The following is a 17,080-nucleotide window of genomic DNA, read 5'->3' as shown; positions in this document are numbered from 1 at the left end:
TTGTTTCCACACTTTATGGCCAATGGCCACCCTGTAGGTACCTTTCATCTCTCCTGTTCAGCACCCTTTCTCTGTGGGCAGAAGCAGTCTCTCTGTGGTTTATTATTGACCCCTTTGGATACCCTGAGCCTTCTCCCCACTGAAAGAACCAGCATCCCAATCTACTTTCTCCTACCAGAATGTGCAGTCTACATGTCTTCCTGTTGACCTTCCCTTCTCCAGTTTCCCTTTGTGCCCCCAACTGGTAAAGTTCTTCTTCCTGGGTCGGGACAGACACATCCTGTTCCTCCCCTCTGAGCTTCTCTGAGAATGCCCATGGATGCTCATCCTGGGAGTAAGGACAGCACATAGCTGTCACCAGACATGCAGTGAGAACCAGGTCACATGTTTGCAGACTTCACGTGATATGCAAGATCTATTCTTGTTCTAGAGACAAAGGTGCCATTTATCCCTAGATGCTTTGTGTACCATAGTTTGCCTGAAGCCAAAGCACAGCTTTATGGAGAATGGCCATGTGAGAATTGAGGGCTTCAGGAAGTTACTAGAATGGCCAGAGTGGAACCCAGCACCTGTTACAATGCTATCTGTGAAGGGATCCTGGTACTATTGGCTTTATTGATACTTAATGATGTTAGCTTCATTTTGTTTACTTGAGATATAATTGACAAGGAACCTTATGCACGTTGAAGGGACACAATGTATTGATTTGGTTCATTTACATATTACAATATGATTACCACCATAGCATTAGCTGACACCTCCATCACATTGCATAATTACCATTTCGTTTTGTGGTAAGAACATTTAAGATCTCGTCTCCTAACAACTTTGAAGGTTACAATGTAGTAATTGTTGACTACAATCGCTGTGCTGTACATCAGATTTCCAGAACTTGTTCATCTTCTAACTACAAGTTTAGACTCTTTGACCAACATGCCCCCCTTTCCCGGGTCTGCACCATCCCTGGTAACCACCATTCTCTCTATTTCTACTATTGTTCAGCTTTTTTAGATTCCACATGTAAGTGGGAACATTTGTCTTTCTCTGTCTGACTTACCTCACATAGCATAATGCCTTCAAGGCCCACCCATGTTGCAAATGGTGGGATTTTCTTCATTCCAGTAGTTGAGTAAAGTTGTCTTGTGTGTGTGCGTGTATGTATCACATGTCTTTAATGACTTTAGCTTCTCTCTCTCTTCCACAGGACACCAGCCATGATTGGCTGCTCCTTCGTGGTCAACAGGAAGTTCTTTGGTGAAATCGGTCTTTTGGACCCTGGGATGGATGTGTATGGAGGAGAAAATATTGAACTTGGAATCAAGGTTTGTGACGTGGAGTCTCCTTTACTCCTGATTCATTCACATTTGTGAGCAAAGCTGCCTGGTCATCTTAATGTGTACTTAAAGCTTCTTTAGCTGGTGAATGACAGACTCCTCTGTCCTGCGCCTGTTCCTGGGGATGTTCCAGCAAGATTCACCCCTCCTTGGACAGGGAATCCTGGGTTTTCCCCCTCCATAGAACGATTTCTTCAGGCCTAGGTGACTCACTCTGGACATTAGCCAGAGAATTTGTTTCCCATTCTCTTCTATTATCATTCTCTCCTTAAATTTTTCTTAAAATTAAATGATTTTCTTAAATTAGTATGCCATTCTATGAATTTTAATGGTTTGTGTACATTATAAAACTGTAAAATGCCAGGGAGAGAAGGACCATTATCTGTAGGATCCTCCCTTGTCTCAGAAATGTTTCTAAGGAGAACGATGGGGGAGGGGAGTGAGGAGGGTACAGAATGGGCCTCTTGCTGCGGATTACTTCCACTGTTAGACATGTCATACACTGGGTTTTGCTTAAGATTTTGTTTAAAAAAAATCCATTGTTAAAAAAAAAGTTGGACACATTGATATATTCCAACCTTTTTTTTTTAGAGCTAAGAGGGTAAGTGAACTCTACCAACAGGTGAGGGGACTCCTTTGGGTCCCAGCAACCACTTAAAAAGTAGACTTGCTTCTCCTGCTGAGTGCAAGTCTCCCTTTGTATTACAAACAATTAGTGTTGGGAGGATGTCCTGCTGGGGTCTCTGTAGCTGTTGCCCTCTGCCTCAAACGTCTGCATACCTAAGCCCCTAAAAGTCGGCCTGTTGGAAATGACTCAGGACACAATTGTAAGGCTTAGAGTTTATTGAGTTTCTTTTACCTCCCTCTGTTGTATTCTTGATTTTGTTCTAACAGGCAAGTACTCAGTGCAGCATTCCTACCACTAATCAAAGCCTGCTCTGTTTATTATTTCACTGGCTTATCCCTAGCTGCTCAATACCTTTAAGACACCCTATCAGCCCCTCATCTACAATTGGGCCCCCTTTGTGGAATGAAAGGATTTCTACCCACATGATGTAATGAATGGCCAGGCTACATGAGCGAAGGAAATGGTGGGGATCTTCTCTGGATTCTAAAATCCCTCCCTCTGGAGACCACAGACTCTTCCTGTGCTTTCATTTCCAGGCTGGGTTCTTTCCTCAAGGGAATTTGCATGGGGTTTCATGGTCAAGCCCAGCAATTAGAAATTCATAAATATGTTATCACAGCTAATCCACTGTCTTTCATCAGTTTCGAATTTAACTGAAGACAAAGATCTGGACCCAGCATGTTGAATTGGCCCTTCTCCCATCTTTTTTTATCCCTTCTTGTGCTGCTCTGCTGTTCTCTTCCTTCTAGCATGCCATGGCATTTACTTATCACATGTACTGTTTTTCTGTACCTTCCTCTTACTGGGTAATAAGCCCTGTGGGGCACAGGTCTTTACATCCCAAGCATTCAGAATCATGCTTGGCACGTGGCTCAATAGACATCTGTTAGACTAATGACTGAATGAATGCTTACTGGGAATTTAACATGAGTAGAGGCAGTGGAGTGGTGGAGACAAGCCTGATTGGAATGAATTGATGGCTTAATGGGAGGTGATAACTGGTTCCAGGCACTTAACTGTAAAAAGAAGGAGCTGAAGGAAGCCCTGCATTGAGAGAGTTGAGATTTTTAAATTTCATTTTTGAGATAAGAGAGATTTTTATGTCTCTACATGCTGTGAAGCCAGTGAAGGCTAAGACCTCATTACGAATAGAGGGGTAGAGTGCTGTCTCTATGGAGTCGGGGTCACAGGTTGGAGTTATGGGAACATGTGGGACTTCAACATTTGATTGTCACCATAGGCTGTGTTGTGGGGAGACAGAGGCTGTGACAGTGGAACTCACTGCTAAGGCTTGCTAAGATGTCAGTCTCCCCACACCTGTGAGCCATTTGCTTTGCATCCACCCAGACCTGGCAAAGGGCAGACTCCATGATGATGGTGGTGACCAAGTCCTCTGTGCCTGTCCCCATTCCTGAAGAAGGGGAGGAAGGGGCATCTGTTTCCACCTCGAGGCACAACCCAGTACAGCAAAGCCTCTGTGGCACCAGCTGAGGAGCTAGCAAACTTTATTCCACACACATCTTGTGAACAGGTTGAGCTGAACAGCCTCAGAGCCCACCCGCTGACTTGTCTTCTCCATGGCAATTCAGCTCTGCTGCCTGCTCTCTTTTATGAGAGTGGTGGGTGCATCAAACATAGAGACCACCCTCATGTGCAATTACCTGTCTTTTATTGTACATCCAGGCATATCCAGTATCCATGCTGGAGATGGAGAAGGTTTATGCCTCTTACTTCCCATTGACCATGTCCTCCTGTGAGCTACAAGGTGACTCCATAGAAGGCCTTGGTTTTCTGTCAATTCTTAAATCAGGTGTTCAGTGCTGTTGGTGCCATAAAGACCAAAGCCTGGGTTCAGGGTCCTCTTAGCCACTGTCTCCACACCATGGAAATTTTTTTCCTGTGGAGGTCAGGTGTGGTCCCTGACCAGCAGCACTGATCTTATCTGGAAACTTGTTAAAGATGCAGATTTTTGGGTCCAACTCTAGACCTGTTAAATCAGACACTCTGGGGTGAAGTTCAACAACTGTGAATTTTTTGAAAAAATTGAATCTTGCAAAATATGCAAAATTATTGCATATTTTGTTACCATTTTGTCCCCTTGTATCCTCCACCCCCCAGCAATCACACACTCTTGTTCATGTCTATGAATCCTTTTTCCTTCTGCCCCCTAACCTACCCCCTGCTGCCACGAGCTGTCATCCTGCTCTCCATCTATGAGTCTGTCTCTGTTTTGCTTGTTAGCTCAGTTTGTTCATTAGATTCCACATATGAGTGAAATCATATGGTATTTGTCTTTATCTGATTGGTTTATCTCACTTAGCATAATGTTCTCCAAGTCCATTCATACTATTGCAAAGGGCAAACTTCTCTTTTTTAAAAAAAATATAATTTACCCTTAGAGATGGGGGAAGAGAGGAAGAAAAAGAGAGGGGGAAACATCAGTGTCTCTTGCACACCCCCTACTGGGGACCTGGTCTGCAATCCAGGCATGTGCTCTGACTGGGAATAAAACCAGCAACCCCTTGCTTCACAGGCTGGCACTCAATCCAATGAGCCATACCAGCCAGGGCTAAATTTTCTCCTTTTTTAAGGCTGAGTAGAATTCCATTGTGTAAATATCCCACAGCTGTTTGATCCACTCATCTATTGATGGACACTAGGGCTGCTTCCATATCTTGGTGATTGTAAATAATGCTGCAATGAACACAGGGGTGATTATGTTCTTTATAATTAGTGTTTTGGGTTCCTTTGGATATGTTCCCAGAAGTGGAATTGCTGGGTCAAAAAGGCAGGTCCATTTTTTCATATTTTTGAGGTGTCTTCACATTGCTTTCCACAGTGGCTGCACCAGTCTGCATTCCCACCAACAGTGCAAAAGGGTTCTCCTTTCTCTGCATCTTCACCAGCACTTGTTGTTTGTTGATTTGTGGATGATAGCCATTCTGACAGCGAGATGGTATCTCATTGTGATTTTTATTTGCATGTCTCTGATGATTAGTGATGTTGAGCACCTTTTCATGTGTCTATTGGCCATCTGTGTGTCCTCTTTGGAGAAGTATTTATTCAGGTCCTTTGCCCATTTTTTAATTGAGTTGTTTGGGGGTTTTTGGCATTGAATTTTATAAATGCTTTATACATTTTGGATATTAACCCCTTATCAGATGTATTGGGTTGTCTTTTTATTTGGTTGATGATTGCCTTTGCTGTGCAAAAACTTTTCAGTTTCATGTAGCCCCATTTGTTTATTTTTTTCTTTTGTTATCCTTGCCTGGGGAAATATATATGTGAAAAAATTTCTATAAGCAATGACTGAGATTTTACTGCCTGTTTTCTTCCAGGATTTTTATGGTTTTGGGTCTAACATTTAAGTCTTAGGTCCATTTTGAGTTTATTCTTGTGCGTGGTGTAAGAAGATGGTCTAGTTTCATTTTTCTGCACATATGTGTCCAGTGTTCCCAACACCATTTATTGAATAAACTATCATTAGCCCATTGTATGTGCTTGCTTCCTCTGTCAAATGTTAATTGATTATAAAGGCTGGGGTCTCTGTTGTGTTCCGTTGATCTATATGTCTGCTTTTATGCCAGTACCAGGCTCTTTTGATTACTATGGCCTTGTAGTATAGTTTGATACTAGATAGCATGATTCCTCCCAGTTTGTTCTTCTTTCTCAGAATGGTGTTGCTGTGTGAGGCATTTTGTAGTTCCATGTAAATTTTTGAAATATTTGTTCTAATTCCGTGAAATATATCATTGGAATACTGATAGGAATTGCACTGAATCTATAGATTGCTTTGGGTAGTAAGGACATTTTAATGATGTTAACTCTTCATATTCATGAACACAGTATGTGCTTCCACTGTGTCTTCTTCAGTTTCTTTCTTCAGAGTCATAATTTTCTGCATACAGGTCTTTTACATCCTTGGTTACATTTATTCCTAGTTATTTTATACCTTTTGAAGCAATTGTGAGTGGATCATTTTCTTAATTTCCCTTTCTGTTAGTTCATTATTGGCATATAAAAATACAACTGATTTCTGGATATTAATTTTGTTTCCTGCTACCTTGCTGAATTCATTTATCAATTTTAGTATTTTCTGGGTGGAATCTTTGGGGTTCTCTATATACACTATCATGTTGCCTGCAAATAAAGATAGTTTTACTTCCTCCTTTCCAATCTGAATGCCTTTTATTTCTTCTTATTGTCTGATTGCTATGGCTAGGGCTTCCAGTACTATATTGAATAAGAGAGGTGAAACTGGACACCCCTGTCTTATTCCTGATCTTAAGGGGAGCACTTGTAGTTTTTACCCATTGAGTATGATGCTGGCAGCGGTTTTGTCATATATGGTCTTATTATGCTTAGGTATGTTCCTTCTAATCCCACTGCTGAGAGTTTTTATAATAAATGGATGGTGAATTTTATCATAAGTTTTTCTACATCCATTGATGTGATCATGTAGTATTTTACCCTTTATTTTTTTTAAGTGGTGAATCCATCACATTTGTTGATTTGCAAATGTTGTACCAACCTTGCTTCCTGGTATAATCCTGCTTGATCATGGTGTATGATCTTTTTGATGCATTGCTGTATTTTGTTGAGGATTTTAGCATCTATGTTAATCAGGGACATTGGCCTGCAATTTTCTTTCTTTGTAGTATCTTTATCTGGTTTGGGAAGTAGGATAATGCTCTTGTAAAATGAGTTTGGTAGCCTTTCCTCCTGTTAAATTTTATGAAATAACTTGAGAAAGAGAGGTGTTAGTTCTTTTCAGAATGTTTGGTAAAATTCACCTCTGAAGCCATTTGGCTCAGGGCTTTTGTTTGTTGGGAAGTGTTTTGATTACTGCTTTGATTTCATTGGGTGTAATCTGTCTACTCAGATTATCTGATTCTTCCTGATTTATTTTTGGAAAATTGTATGTTTATAGAATTTTCTAGGAAAATTGTATATTTTATTCATTTCATCCAGATTGTTCAGTTTGTTGGCATATTTTGTTCATTTTATTTTCTTACAATCCTTTGTATTTCTTTGGTGTCAGTTGTTATTTTTCCTTTTTCATTTCTGATTTTATTTATTTGGGTCCTTTCTCTTTTTTTATTTATGTGTCTAGTTAAAGGTTTGCCAATCTTGTTTATCTTTTCAAAGAAGCAGCTCTTGGATTCATTGATCTTTTGTACTCTATTTCATTTATTTCTGCTCTGATCTTTATTATTTCCTTCCTTTTAGTCACTTGGGCTCTGTTGTTCTTTTTCAAGTTCCTTTAAGTGTTCCTTCGAGTGTGAACTTAGATTGTTTATTTGAGCTTTTTTTTTTTTTGAGATAGGTCTGTGATGCCATGAATTTCCCTCTTAGGATTCCTTTCCCAGGGTCCCACAAATTTTGAGTTGTCATGCCCTCATTTTCATTTATTTCAAGGTATCTTTTGATTTCTCCCTTGATCTCATTGCTAACCTATTCATTGTTTAATGATATATCATTCAGCTTCAATGTCTTTGTGTGTCTTTCAGTGTTCTTCTTGTGATTGGTTTGTAGGTTCATACCATTGTGGTCAGAGAAGATACGTGATATGATTTCAATCTTCTCAATTTTACTGAGGCTCGCTTGGTATCCTAATGTGTGATCTATCCTAGAAAATGTTCCATGTGTACTTAAAAAAGTATGTTTATTCTGCTGCTTTGAGGTGAAATTCTCTGAAGATATCAGTTAAATCCATATGATCTAGTGCATAATTTAAGGCTGCTGTCTTCTTGTTGATTTTCTGCCTGGAAGATCTATCCATTGAAATGAATGGGGTGTTAAAATCCCTGACCATGATGGTATTTCTGTCAATCTTTCCTGTTATGTTCATCCAGATTTGCTTCACATATTCAGGTGCTCCAATTATAGGTATATAAATATTCACTATGCTTATATCCTCTTGTTAAATTGTTTCTTTTATCATTATGCAGTGTCCTTTTCTTGTCTCTTACTATATACAGCCTTGGTTTTAAAGTCTATTTTGTTAGATCTAAGTGCTGCTACCTTAGCTTTTTTTTCTTTTTCATTTGTATGAAACGTCTTTTTCCATTCCTTTATTTTTAGTCTGTGTGTATTTTTCTATCTGCTGTGGGTCTCTTGGAGGCAGCATATATGTAGGTCTTGTTTTCTTATCCATTCAGCTACCCCTATGTCTTTTAGTTGGAGCACTTAAGCCATTTACATTGAGGGTGATTATTGATAGGTACATATGTAGTGCTATTTTATTGGTAGACTGTTTTCCTGTGTTTTATTTTCTTTCTCTTTTTGTCTTCTTAAAGCAATCCCTTCAACATATGTTGCAGTACTGGTTTAATGTTAATAAATTCCTTTTGTTTTTTTCTCATCTGGGAAGCTTCTTATTTCTCCTTCAATTTTAAATGTTAGCCTTGCTGGGTAATGTGTAGCCTTGGCTGCTTTTTATCACCTTGACTATTTCACACCACTCCCTTCTGGCCTAAAATGTTTCTGTTGAGGAATCAGATGACAGTCTAATTGGTCTTTTCTTTTATGTAACTACCTGCTTTTCTCATGTGGCTTTTAGGATTCTTTTCTTATCTTTAAGCCTTGTCATTTCAATTATGGTGTGTCTCTGTGTACACTTCTTTGGGTTCAACTTGTTTGGGACTCTATGACCTTCCCAGACATGTGTGACTTTTTCCTTCATCAGATTAGGGAAGTTTTCAGTCATTATTTTTTCAAATAGGTTCTTCATTCCTTGCTTGCTTTCTTCTCCTTCTAGTATGCTCATTATGCAAATGTTGTTCTGCTTTATGTTGTCCAAAATATTTCTTAAGCTCTCCTCATTTCTTTAAATTATTTTTTCTTTTTGTTGTTCTGCCTGGGTGTTTTTTTTCTATCTTGTCTTCCAAAACACTGATTAGATATCTGCTTTATCTAACCTACTGCTTATTCCTTCCAGTGTATTCTCAGTTTCAGATACTGCATTTTTTATTTCTGACTGGTCCTTTTTAATGGTTTCTATGTCTTTTTTCATGCTGTTGAGAATCCTTCTAATCATTACTCTAAACTCTCTATCTGATAAATTGCTTACCAACATTTCATGTAGTTCTTCAATTTTTTGTTCTTTCATTTGGGGTCTGTTTCTTTGTATTCTCATTTTGGCTGCTGCTCTGTATTTTCTGCCTTAGCTGCTAAACTAATCAGTTGCAAAACTGATCAGTTTGTTAATCTAGTCAAGCTATGGTTAACAGCAGAGCTTAAGCTCCACAGGGTGGAGCAGAGTAATTCCTTCAGGCAGTGCTATTGCTTCCCCTCAGGCTGATGAAGTGGAGAGGAGTGCTCTGCCTGAGAAAGATGGGTCCTGCAATGTGGGGAATGACTCAGCACAGGGATCTTGGTAGCTGTTCCTTCAGTTCTCTCCCCAGAGCAACCAGTGCCAGACTTTCCTCAGCATCTCTAGTCCACTCTGCCCTCCCTCTGCCAAGGCCCAGGGTATGTGGCTGCAAGTGAAATTTTGTGCATTGGCCCTTTAAGAGGTCTCTGCATCTCCAGCTGTCTCTCCTGGCAGATGTAAACCCTGCTGCTTCTCACAGCTGAGTGTTATGTGGGTTCCTTTCTGGCTCTGTTGCTATAGGCTGGAGAGCCCACCTTGGAGTTTAGACATCACACTTATCAGGGGAAACCCCATGGTCACTGAAATATTCCTCTGGAACCTCACCTGCCAACTGTGGGAGTCCAGCCAGCCCTCTCATGCCACCTTCACCTGCTAACTAGTCTTGTTGTGATGAAGTGGTTTATTCTGTCTGACCTTGATTATAAGGCTTCTCTCCAGCTAGTGTTCAGTTGGTTATTCTGGATGATTTCTCTACAATTTAGTTGTAATTTCAGGTTGGTTCTGGAAGAAGGTTAGGTAGCTCACAACAGTCCCATTTACTCCTCCATCATTTTTACAACCTGTGTTTTAATGACTTCCATGTTCAGGTTTAAGAGCCACTGAGTCAACACCCTGACCTTATCCAACTTCCTGGCAAATACTTGCTTGTCTCAGAAAGAAGCCCAGGTTTCAAGGCCCTCCTCCAGGTGTCCTCATGGCCACTGCAAGCCCACAGTGAGTCCTTTCTCCTCACTTGCAGTCCACACAGTATGGGCCCTTCCCCTTAAGTAACAGGACCTGCTTTCTCCTTTATGTACAAGTGTCTGGACTAGGTGACTGCAAGGTTTCTAGACAGGATTCCCTTTTTCCTGGGATAATCTATGTAAGGTGCTTTGTTTTACAAATAGTATTGTTCCTCCTTTCATTCTATGCTATTTTATACTGCTTAGAGTGCAAATTAAATGAATAATAAATATATTTTTAAGTAATCCATAGCCACTGCTTGTAAAACTGAGCTCTGTAATATATACACTCATATATGAGTTTAATACTGTGGACATCCATACATTTATATAAATTAACCTAGAAGAAATTATTCAAAATCCTATGCTTTAGTTAAGTGGAAATTTTTCGATATGAGAACACCATTATATCTTTGGGATTTTTTTTCACCAAGACATAGGTCCATCTGCAGTCTTCCTAACTATTCTCTAAAAGTAACCATTACTTTTTAATTCCTCAGTAAGTAAAGAAGTGTCACAAGAATAGGAAGAATGGACAGTCTTACTGTGGTTCAGGGCTGATCCAGGGCTGTTGCTCAGATGAAAGGCAGCTTGCCTTTGACCAGAACAATCAATATGATACAGAAAAGGTGGGGAGAAGCTTCTCAGGGCTGAGAAAATGGATGAGATTAGAAATGGAAAGGTTTCATCTTGTTCTGAGTAGCATTAATCAGAAACTTCTAATAAGGAGTATTATTGTAACATATCTAAATGGTAAGAGGTAAAGAATCTCCAAAGAAAGAAGAGCAGATAGATCCCTTTGAAGTGGAGTAGAATCACATGGCTTCTGATTCCTCCAGTATGTCAGTCTTCTTTGGGAAGAAAAGGCACTACTTATTCTGAACCCTCGTAGAAAAGAGTGACACACCAGACCGCTGATTCCTGTTAGGCAGCCATTCCTAAAGCAAGACACTGTCAGATCCTCAAACTATCAGAAAATAGCTTGACTCAAACAGGACCCTCAAGGACTGAGTAGAAGACAGGATTCATGTTGGTGTACATTGTTGTTAAAAATATTTGTGAGACCAAGGACCCATGATGAAGGGAGGTACACAGGTGGGTGTGGGGACCCACAAATGTAATAACCTTCTTACCTGGCCTATCCCAGCCCTGGGGTCTTCCCCTGGGAGCAACTTTTGCCAGAAACTCCACAATAGTTCCAGGTAATGTACTTAGACTTATGTCCTGGTGAGTTATGGGCAAAGGACTTGTGTATTTTAATTTGAACAGGGAAACAGTAATCTTAAAAAGTAGAGTTTGACCTGTGTGCTGCAATTGGTGATTTCATAGTTCATGATGCCCGGGGCCATACCATTGTTCTGAAGATCTGGTATGCTATTCTTATGACTCAGGTGGCCCCAAGATTGGCATCCTTGCCGCTTTGCCCAGCCGTTCCATTTGAGATCAAGTCATTGAAGATCTGCAGGGTCACCCACAGTCCCTGAGCCAACCAGGATAACATCATCAATAAATTTGAAGAATTGCCTCCTTCAGAGGGGTCATTTAGAAAGTACAGGCTGCCTAGGGTGGCTAAAGTCCCAGACCCCCAAACAAACATGGAATCTGCTACTCACACTGGTCTCTTTGTCCCGCCTCTTATTTATGGTTTTGTTGTCACCTTGTCTCTTATCTCTGAGAACTGGGTGGTATAATTCAGTCTGAGTCTGAAGGCCTGAGAATCAAGGGGTATACACTGTCCCATTATGAGTCTAAAAGTCCAAGAACCAGAAGTACTTATGTCTGAGGGCAAGAGAAGATGGATGTCTTAGCTCAAGCAGTAATGTGAGACTAACGCTCTGATCCCCACCCCAGCCACTCCTCTATCTGTCACTCTGGGACTTGTCATCTATCATCCATCCATCTTGATCAGGGTGGATTCCCCCTGTCCTCTCTGAAACCCCTGAAATCAAGATCCCAATGTCCAGAAATCCCCCTTTATCTCCCATTTGGACCTCTTGGGCTCAAGTCTGCTACATCTGTTGAATGTCATGATTTGGAAAATGCACCCCCACCCTGCCCCCAGAGGGGACCAGACCATCAGTTCTACTTAGTTTTCCTGAACTCTAGATTGCTTGAGTCTTTGGTTGTACCTTAGCTGTTGGCATTGATCTGGATATATGAATGTCTTCACAGTGCAGGGTTAGAGTATATCTGATTAAATTTACAGCAAAGTTCCTGGTTTCATCTAGGGATAGAGTAGGCCTTTGGGCTTCCCAGACTAGATTTTAATCTAGATGCATGTGTTATAGGTGACCCACAGTTGGACTGAATGCTTTTGAATAGAACGGAGACGTGCTGAGTGCCTTCTCGACTCCAGCAGGCACTTGCAGTGGGGAGACCACTGTAGACAGATATGGTCTCTACCTCCATGAAATTTATGATCAGGCAGAAAATCCATTCATTTAACAATTAATTACCAATGTGATGAGTATGAAAAGATAGGGTGGGGGTCACTATAGGAAAATATATCAAAGGAAAATAACCTAGTGTAGGGAGTTGGGATGAGCCTCCCCCAGAAAATGATGTTTAAGACTTTAAAAACAATTTAACATTTGATAGACAAAAACAGTATGAGAATTGAGTGTGGGAGTATGTATATTCTAGGTGGTTATACCCATGCAAGATGAATTAAGTCTTAGAGATCTACTGCATGGCCTCATGCCTACTGTTAATGCTTATTATATACTTAAAAATTTGCTAAGAGGGTATATATGTTGTTGTGTTCTTTTAAAAATATTTATTTATTTTGAGGTATAATTGACTTACATCACTGTGTAAGTTTAAGGTATATAGCATAACGGTTTGATTTACATATATTATGAAATGATACTGCAGTAAGTTTATTTAGCACCCATCTCATATAGATACAATAAAGAGAAAACAAAAAATATTTTTCCTTGCATGAGAACTCTTTGAATCTACTCTCTTAACCACTTTCATACCTATCATACAGCAGTAACTATAGTCATCATGCTGTACATTATATCCCTAGTAAATATTTATCTTTTAACTGGAAGTTTATACCTTTTGACTACCTTTCTCCAATTTCCTTTCCTCTCACCTCCTACCTCTGGTAACAAATCTGATCTCTATTTTGATAAATTTGGGGCTTTTATAAAGATTCCATATAAAATTGAGATGATATAGTATTTGTCTTTTTCTGTTTGGCTTATTTCACTCAGTATACTATCCTCAAGGTTCATCCATATTGTCACAAATGGCAAGATTTCCTCATTTTTTATGGATGAATAACAAATCATTCTGTGTGTATGTGTGTGTGTCTATTCATTCATCAATGAGCACTTAGATTGTTTCCATGTCTAAGCTATTGTACATAATGTTATGAACATGGAGGGTGCAGACGTCTTTTTGAGTTAGTGTTTTCATTCTCTTTGGACATATTCCCAGAAGTGGAATTGCTGGATCATGTGGTAATTCCATTCTTAATTTTTTGAGGATCCTTCAACCTGTTTTTATTGTGGCTGTACGAATTTACAAGTCTACCAACAGTATGTACCAGGAGTCCCTTTTCTCCACATTTATTATTTTTGCCAGCATTTATTATTTTTGTCTTTGTAATGACACCATTTTAGAGGTATGAGGTGATATCTCATTGTGGTTTTGGTTTGCATTTCCCTAATGACTATTGAACATTTTTTCATGTACCTGTTGGCCATTTGTATTTCTTTAAAAAAATGTCTATTTGGTTCTTTTGACCATTTTTAAAAATTAGATTATTTGTTTTTACTATTGAATTCTATGATCTTTTAAAGGATTCTTTACTTCTTTCTTTAAGATTTTATTTATTTATTTCTAGACAGAGCAGAAGGGAGGGAGAAAGAGGAGAAGAGAAACATCCATGTGTGGTTGCCTCTCACGTCCTCTACTGGGGACCAGGCCAGCAACCCAGGCATGTGCCCTGACTGGGAATCAAACTTGCCACCTTTGGTTCTCGGGCCAGTACTCAATCCACTAAGCCACACCAGCCAGGGCTATATGAGTTTTTTAATATATTTTGGATATTAACCTCTTATCAGATATATGTTTTGCAAATATTTCTCTAATTCCTTAGATTGTGTTGTCACTTTGTTGATTTTTTTTTGCTGTGAATAAGCTTTTTATTTTTCATTTTGTTCCTTGTGAGTTAGGTGTCACATCCAAAACAATGTCATTACCAAGATCCATGTCAAGGAGCTATTTTTTTCCTTATGCTTTCTTCTAGGAGTTTCATGGTTTCAGGTCTTATATTTAGGCATGTGATCTATTTTAAGTTTATTTTTTTGTGAATGATGTAAGATAGGGAGGGGTTCAGTTTAATCTTTTTACATGTGAATATCCAGTTGTCCTGGCACCATTTATTGAAGAAACTATCTTTTCTACATTGAGTATTCTTGGCTCCCTAGTCAAATATTAGTTGACCACATATGCTTGAGTTTATTTCTGGGTTCTCAATTCCGTTCCATAGATCTATTTGTCTGTTTTTGTGCCAGTGCTGTTTTGTACCATACTGTTTTGATTATTATTATCTTAGTTTTTTAATAGTTTTTTAAAAACATGTTCATTGGTTGGGGGTGAGAGAGAGAGAGAGAGAAGTACTGATGTGAGAAGGAAGTATCGATTGGTTGCCTTCCATATACACCCCAACTGGGGATCAAACCTGCCATCTGTGATGTGGCCTGACTGGGAATCGAGCCCCCAACCTTTTGGTGTATGAGAGGATGCTCCAACCAACTGAGCCACACCAGGAAGGGCAATTATTAGCATCTTATATTACAGTTTGGAAAATAGGAGGTGTGATGCCTCCCACTTTGTTCTTCTTTGTCAGGACTGATTTTATTGTCTGGGGTCTTTTGTGGTACCATGTAAATTTTAGGAATTTTTTTCTACTTCTGTACAAAATATCACTGGAATCTTGATAGGGATTGCATTGAATCTATATATGGCTTTTGGTAGTATGGACATTTTAACAATATTAATTTTTTCCAATCAATGAACATGCAGTAACTTTCCATTTATTTGTGCCTTCAATTTTTTAATCAATGTCTTATCATTATCAGAGTAGAAAATTTTCACCTTTTTGGTTACATTTACTCTGAAGTATTTTATTGTTTTTTGATGCTACTGCAAGTGGTATCATTTTATTTCTTTTTCAGATAACTTGTTGTTAGTGTATAGAAAGAGTACTAATTTTTATGTGCTGATTTTATACACTACAACTTACTGAATTCATGATTAAATCTAACAGTTTCTTGATGGAGTCCCTAGAACATATAAAATCATGTCATCTGCAAAAAGAGGCAATTTTACTTCTTTCTTTCCAATTCTGATGCTGTTTATTTTTTAAATTTCTTGCTCTGGCCAGAAGTTTCAGTACTATACTAAATAGCAGTGGTGAAGGTAGGTATTCTTGCCTTATTCCTAATCTTTGAGGAAAAGCTTTCAACCTTTCACCATTGAGTATGATATTAGCTATGGACTTACTGTATGTGGGCTTCATAATGTTGAGGTATGTTTCTTCCATACCTAATTTGTTAACAGTTTTTATCATGAATGGATGTTGAATTTTGTAAAATGCTTTTTCTGCATCTACTGAAATGGTTATATAATTTAAGTATTATCACAAAATAGTAATAATATGATAGTAATAAAAATAGTAAAATAAAACTAAAGAATACAGGAGGAAACTTTTGGAGGTGATGGGTATATTGACAGCATAGATTGTGATGATTGTTTCACACGTGTATACTTATTTCCAAACTCATCAGGTTGTGTAGATCATATATACAGTTCTTTTCTATGTTGATCATAGCTCAATAAAGTGGTCTAAAAAATAAAAATAATATTTTAGTCAAAGAGAACAATGAACATTTATAATTCTAAGAGGAAAATGTGTCAGGGAACTAAAGGGTATTCCATATGGCTGGACAAAAAGGAAGAAGAAAACGTGTTACATGTAGTGGTGGCAATGTGGTGGGGCCTAGATTAGGGAGGACTTGTAAACAAGAATTGACTTTTTCTTAGGGATCAATGAAAACATTTTGAAAGGAAAATGCACACACATATATGTTAATGTTTATGTATTTAGACATGTAGAACTACAGCCATGCACATGTATATGTGTGCATGCACACACACATACTATATATGTGTACACCTATAACTTATATATGTGTACACACATATATATGTATGCATAGTTACATAGTATAACTGTGTATAGTTACATGTGTGGGACTCATATACCCATTACCAGTTCCTTTGAAGAGATTTAAGGGGATTGAGATTTAAGATCAGGCTTTTTTTTAAATTAAAGGATCATTATGACTGCCTCGGACTGTGGCTGAGGCAATGGGAGAGAAATGGATACATTCAGAAATAGAATTTTGAAGGTAAGTGAGATCAAGGCTGACCCCCAGGTTTCTAGCTTGAGCAACTGGGAGGTGCTGGTGTTATTCTCTGAGATAAGAAACACCACGGAAAGGGGATTGGGGGAAGGCAGTGCGATGATGTTTTCTGTTTTAGAGATGGTGGCTCTGCAGTTTCCAAAACATTCAACTGCCTTCATCCTGTAAGCAGTTGGCTGTGCGGGGACCAGGTTAAGGAGAGAGAACTTGGCCCGAAATAGACTTGGCCATGGGTGGTCATATGTCACGCCTGAAATTATGAGAGAGAAATGGTTGCCTAAAGAAATGAGAAGAAGGGATGTGGCAGAAAAAAAAAGTACCTTTAAGGTATGGGAGGAGTAGCTGGAAAGGAGACTGGGAAGAAGTGACCTGGAGAGTGAGCATGTGGCAGCTGAGAGAAGAGGGCATTACCATCCCAAGTTGGACGTGGAAACAGTGGGCACCGAGAGCAGGGCTGAAAGCGAGTACCATTTAGGAGATATGACCGCCAGGACCTGGTGGGTGACTAAATGTGAGGAATGAATGAGAGGAGAGTGGGAAGAAAACCTCGAGGTTTCTTAGCACCAGGGTGGATTCAC

The 17,080-nt window shown here is 39.2% G+C and overlaps 1 protein-coding gene across 2 annotated transcripts in view; it reads left to right on the top strand.

Annotated features, from left to right (window-relative positions):
• Nucleotides 1-17,080, top strand: part of GALNT17 (polypeptide N-acetylgalactosaminyltransferase 17) — a 435,103-nt gene that overhangs the window by 329,176 nt on the left and 88,847 nt on the right. For both annotated transcript variants that reach the window (XM_037135575.2, XM_037135576.2), the window contains exon 6: nucleotides 1,205-1,322. In XM_037135575.2, coding sequence (XP_036991470.1) covers nucleotides 1,205-1,322 — 118 coding nt within the window. The remainder of the gene's footprint in view (nucleotides 1-1,204; nucleotides 1,323-17,080) is intronic.

This window comes from Artibeus jamaicensis, unplaced genomic scaffold (genome assembly GCF_021234435.1).
Source record: "Artibeus jamaicensis isolate MK-2021 breed Jamaican fruit bat unplaced genomic scaffold, CSHL_Jam_final contig_3182, whole genome shotgun sequence".
Taxonomy (NCBI): domain Eukaryota; kingdom Metazoa; phylum Chordata; class Mammalia; order Chiroptera; family Phyllostomidae; genus Artibeus; species Artibeus jamaicensis.
The sequence above is the reverse complement of the archived record's forward strand: the minus strand, read 5'-3'. Positions and strand labels throughout refer to the sequence as shown.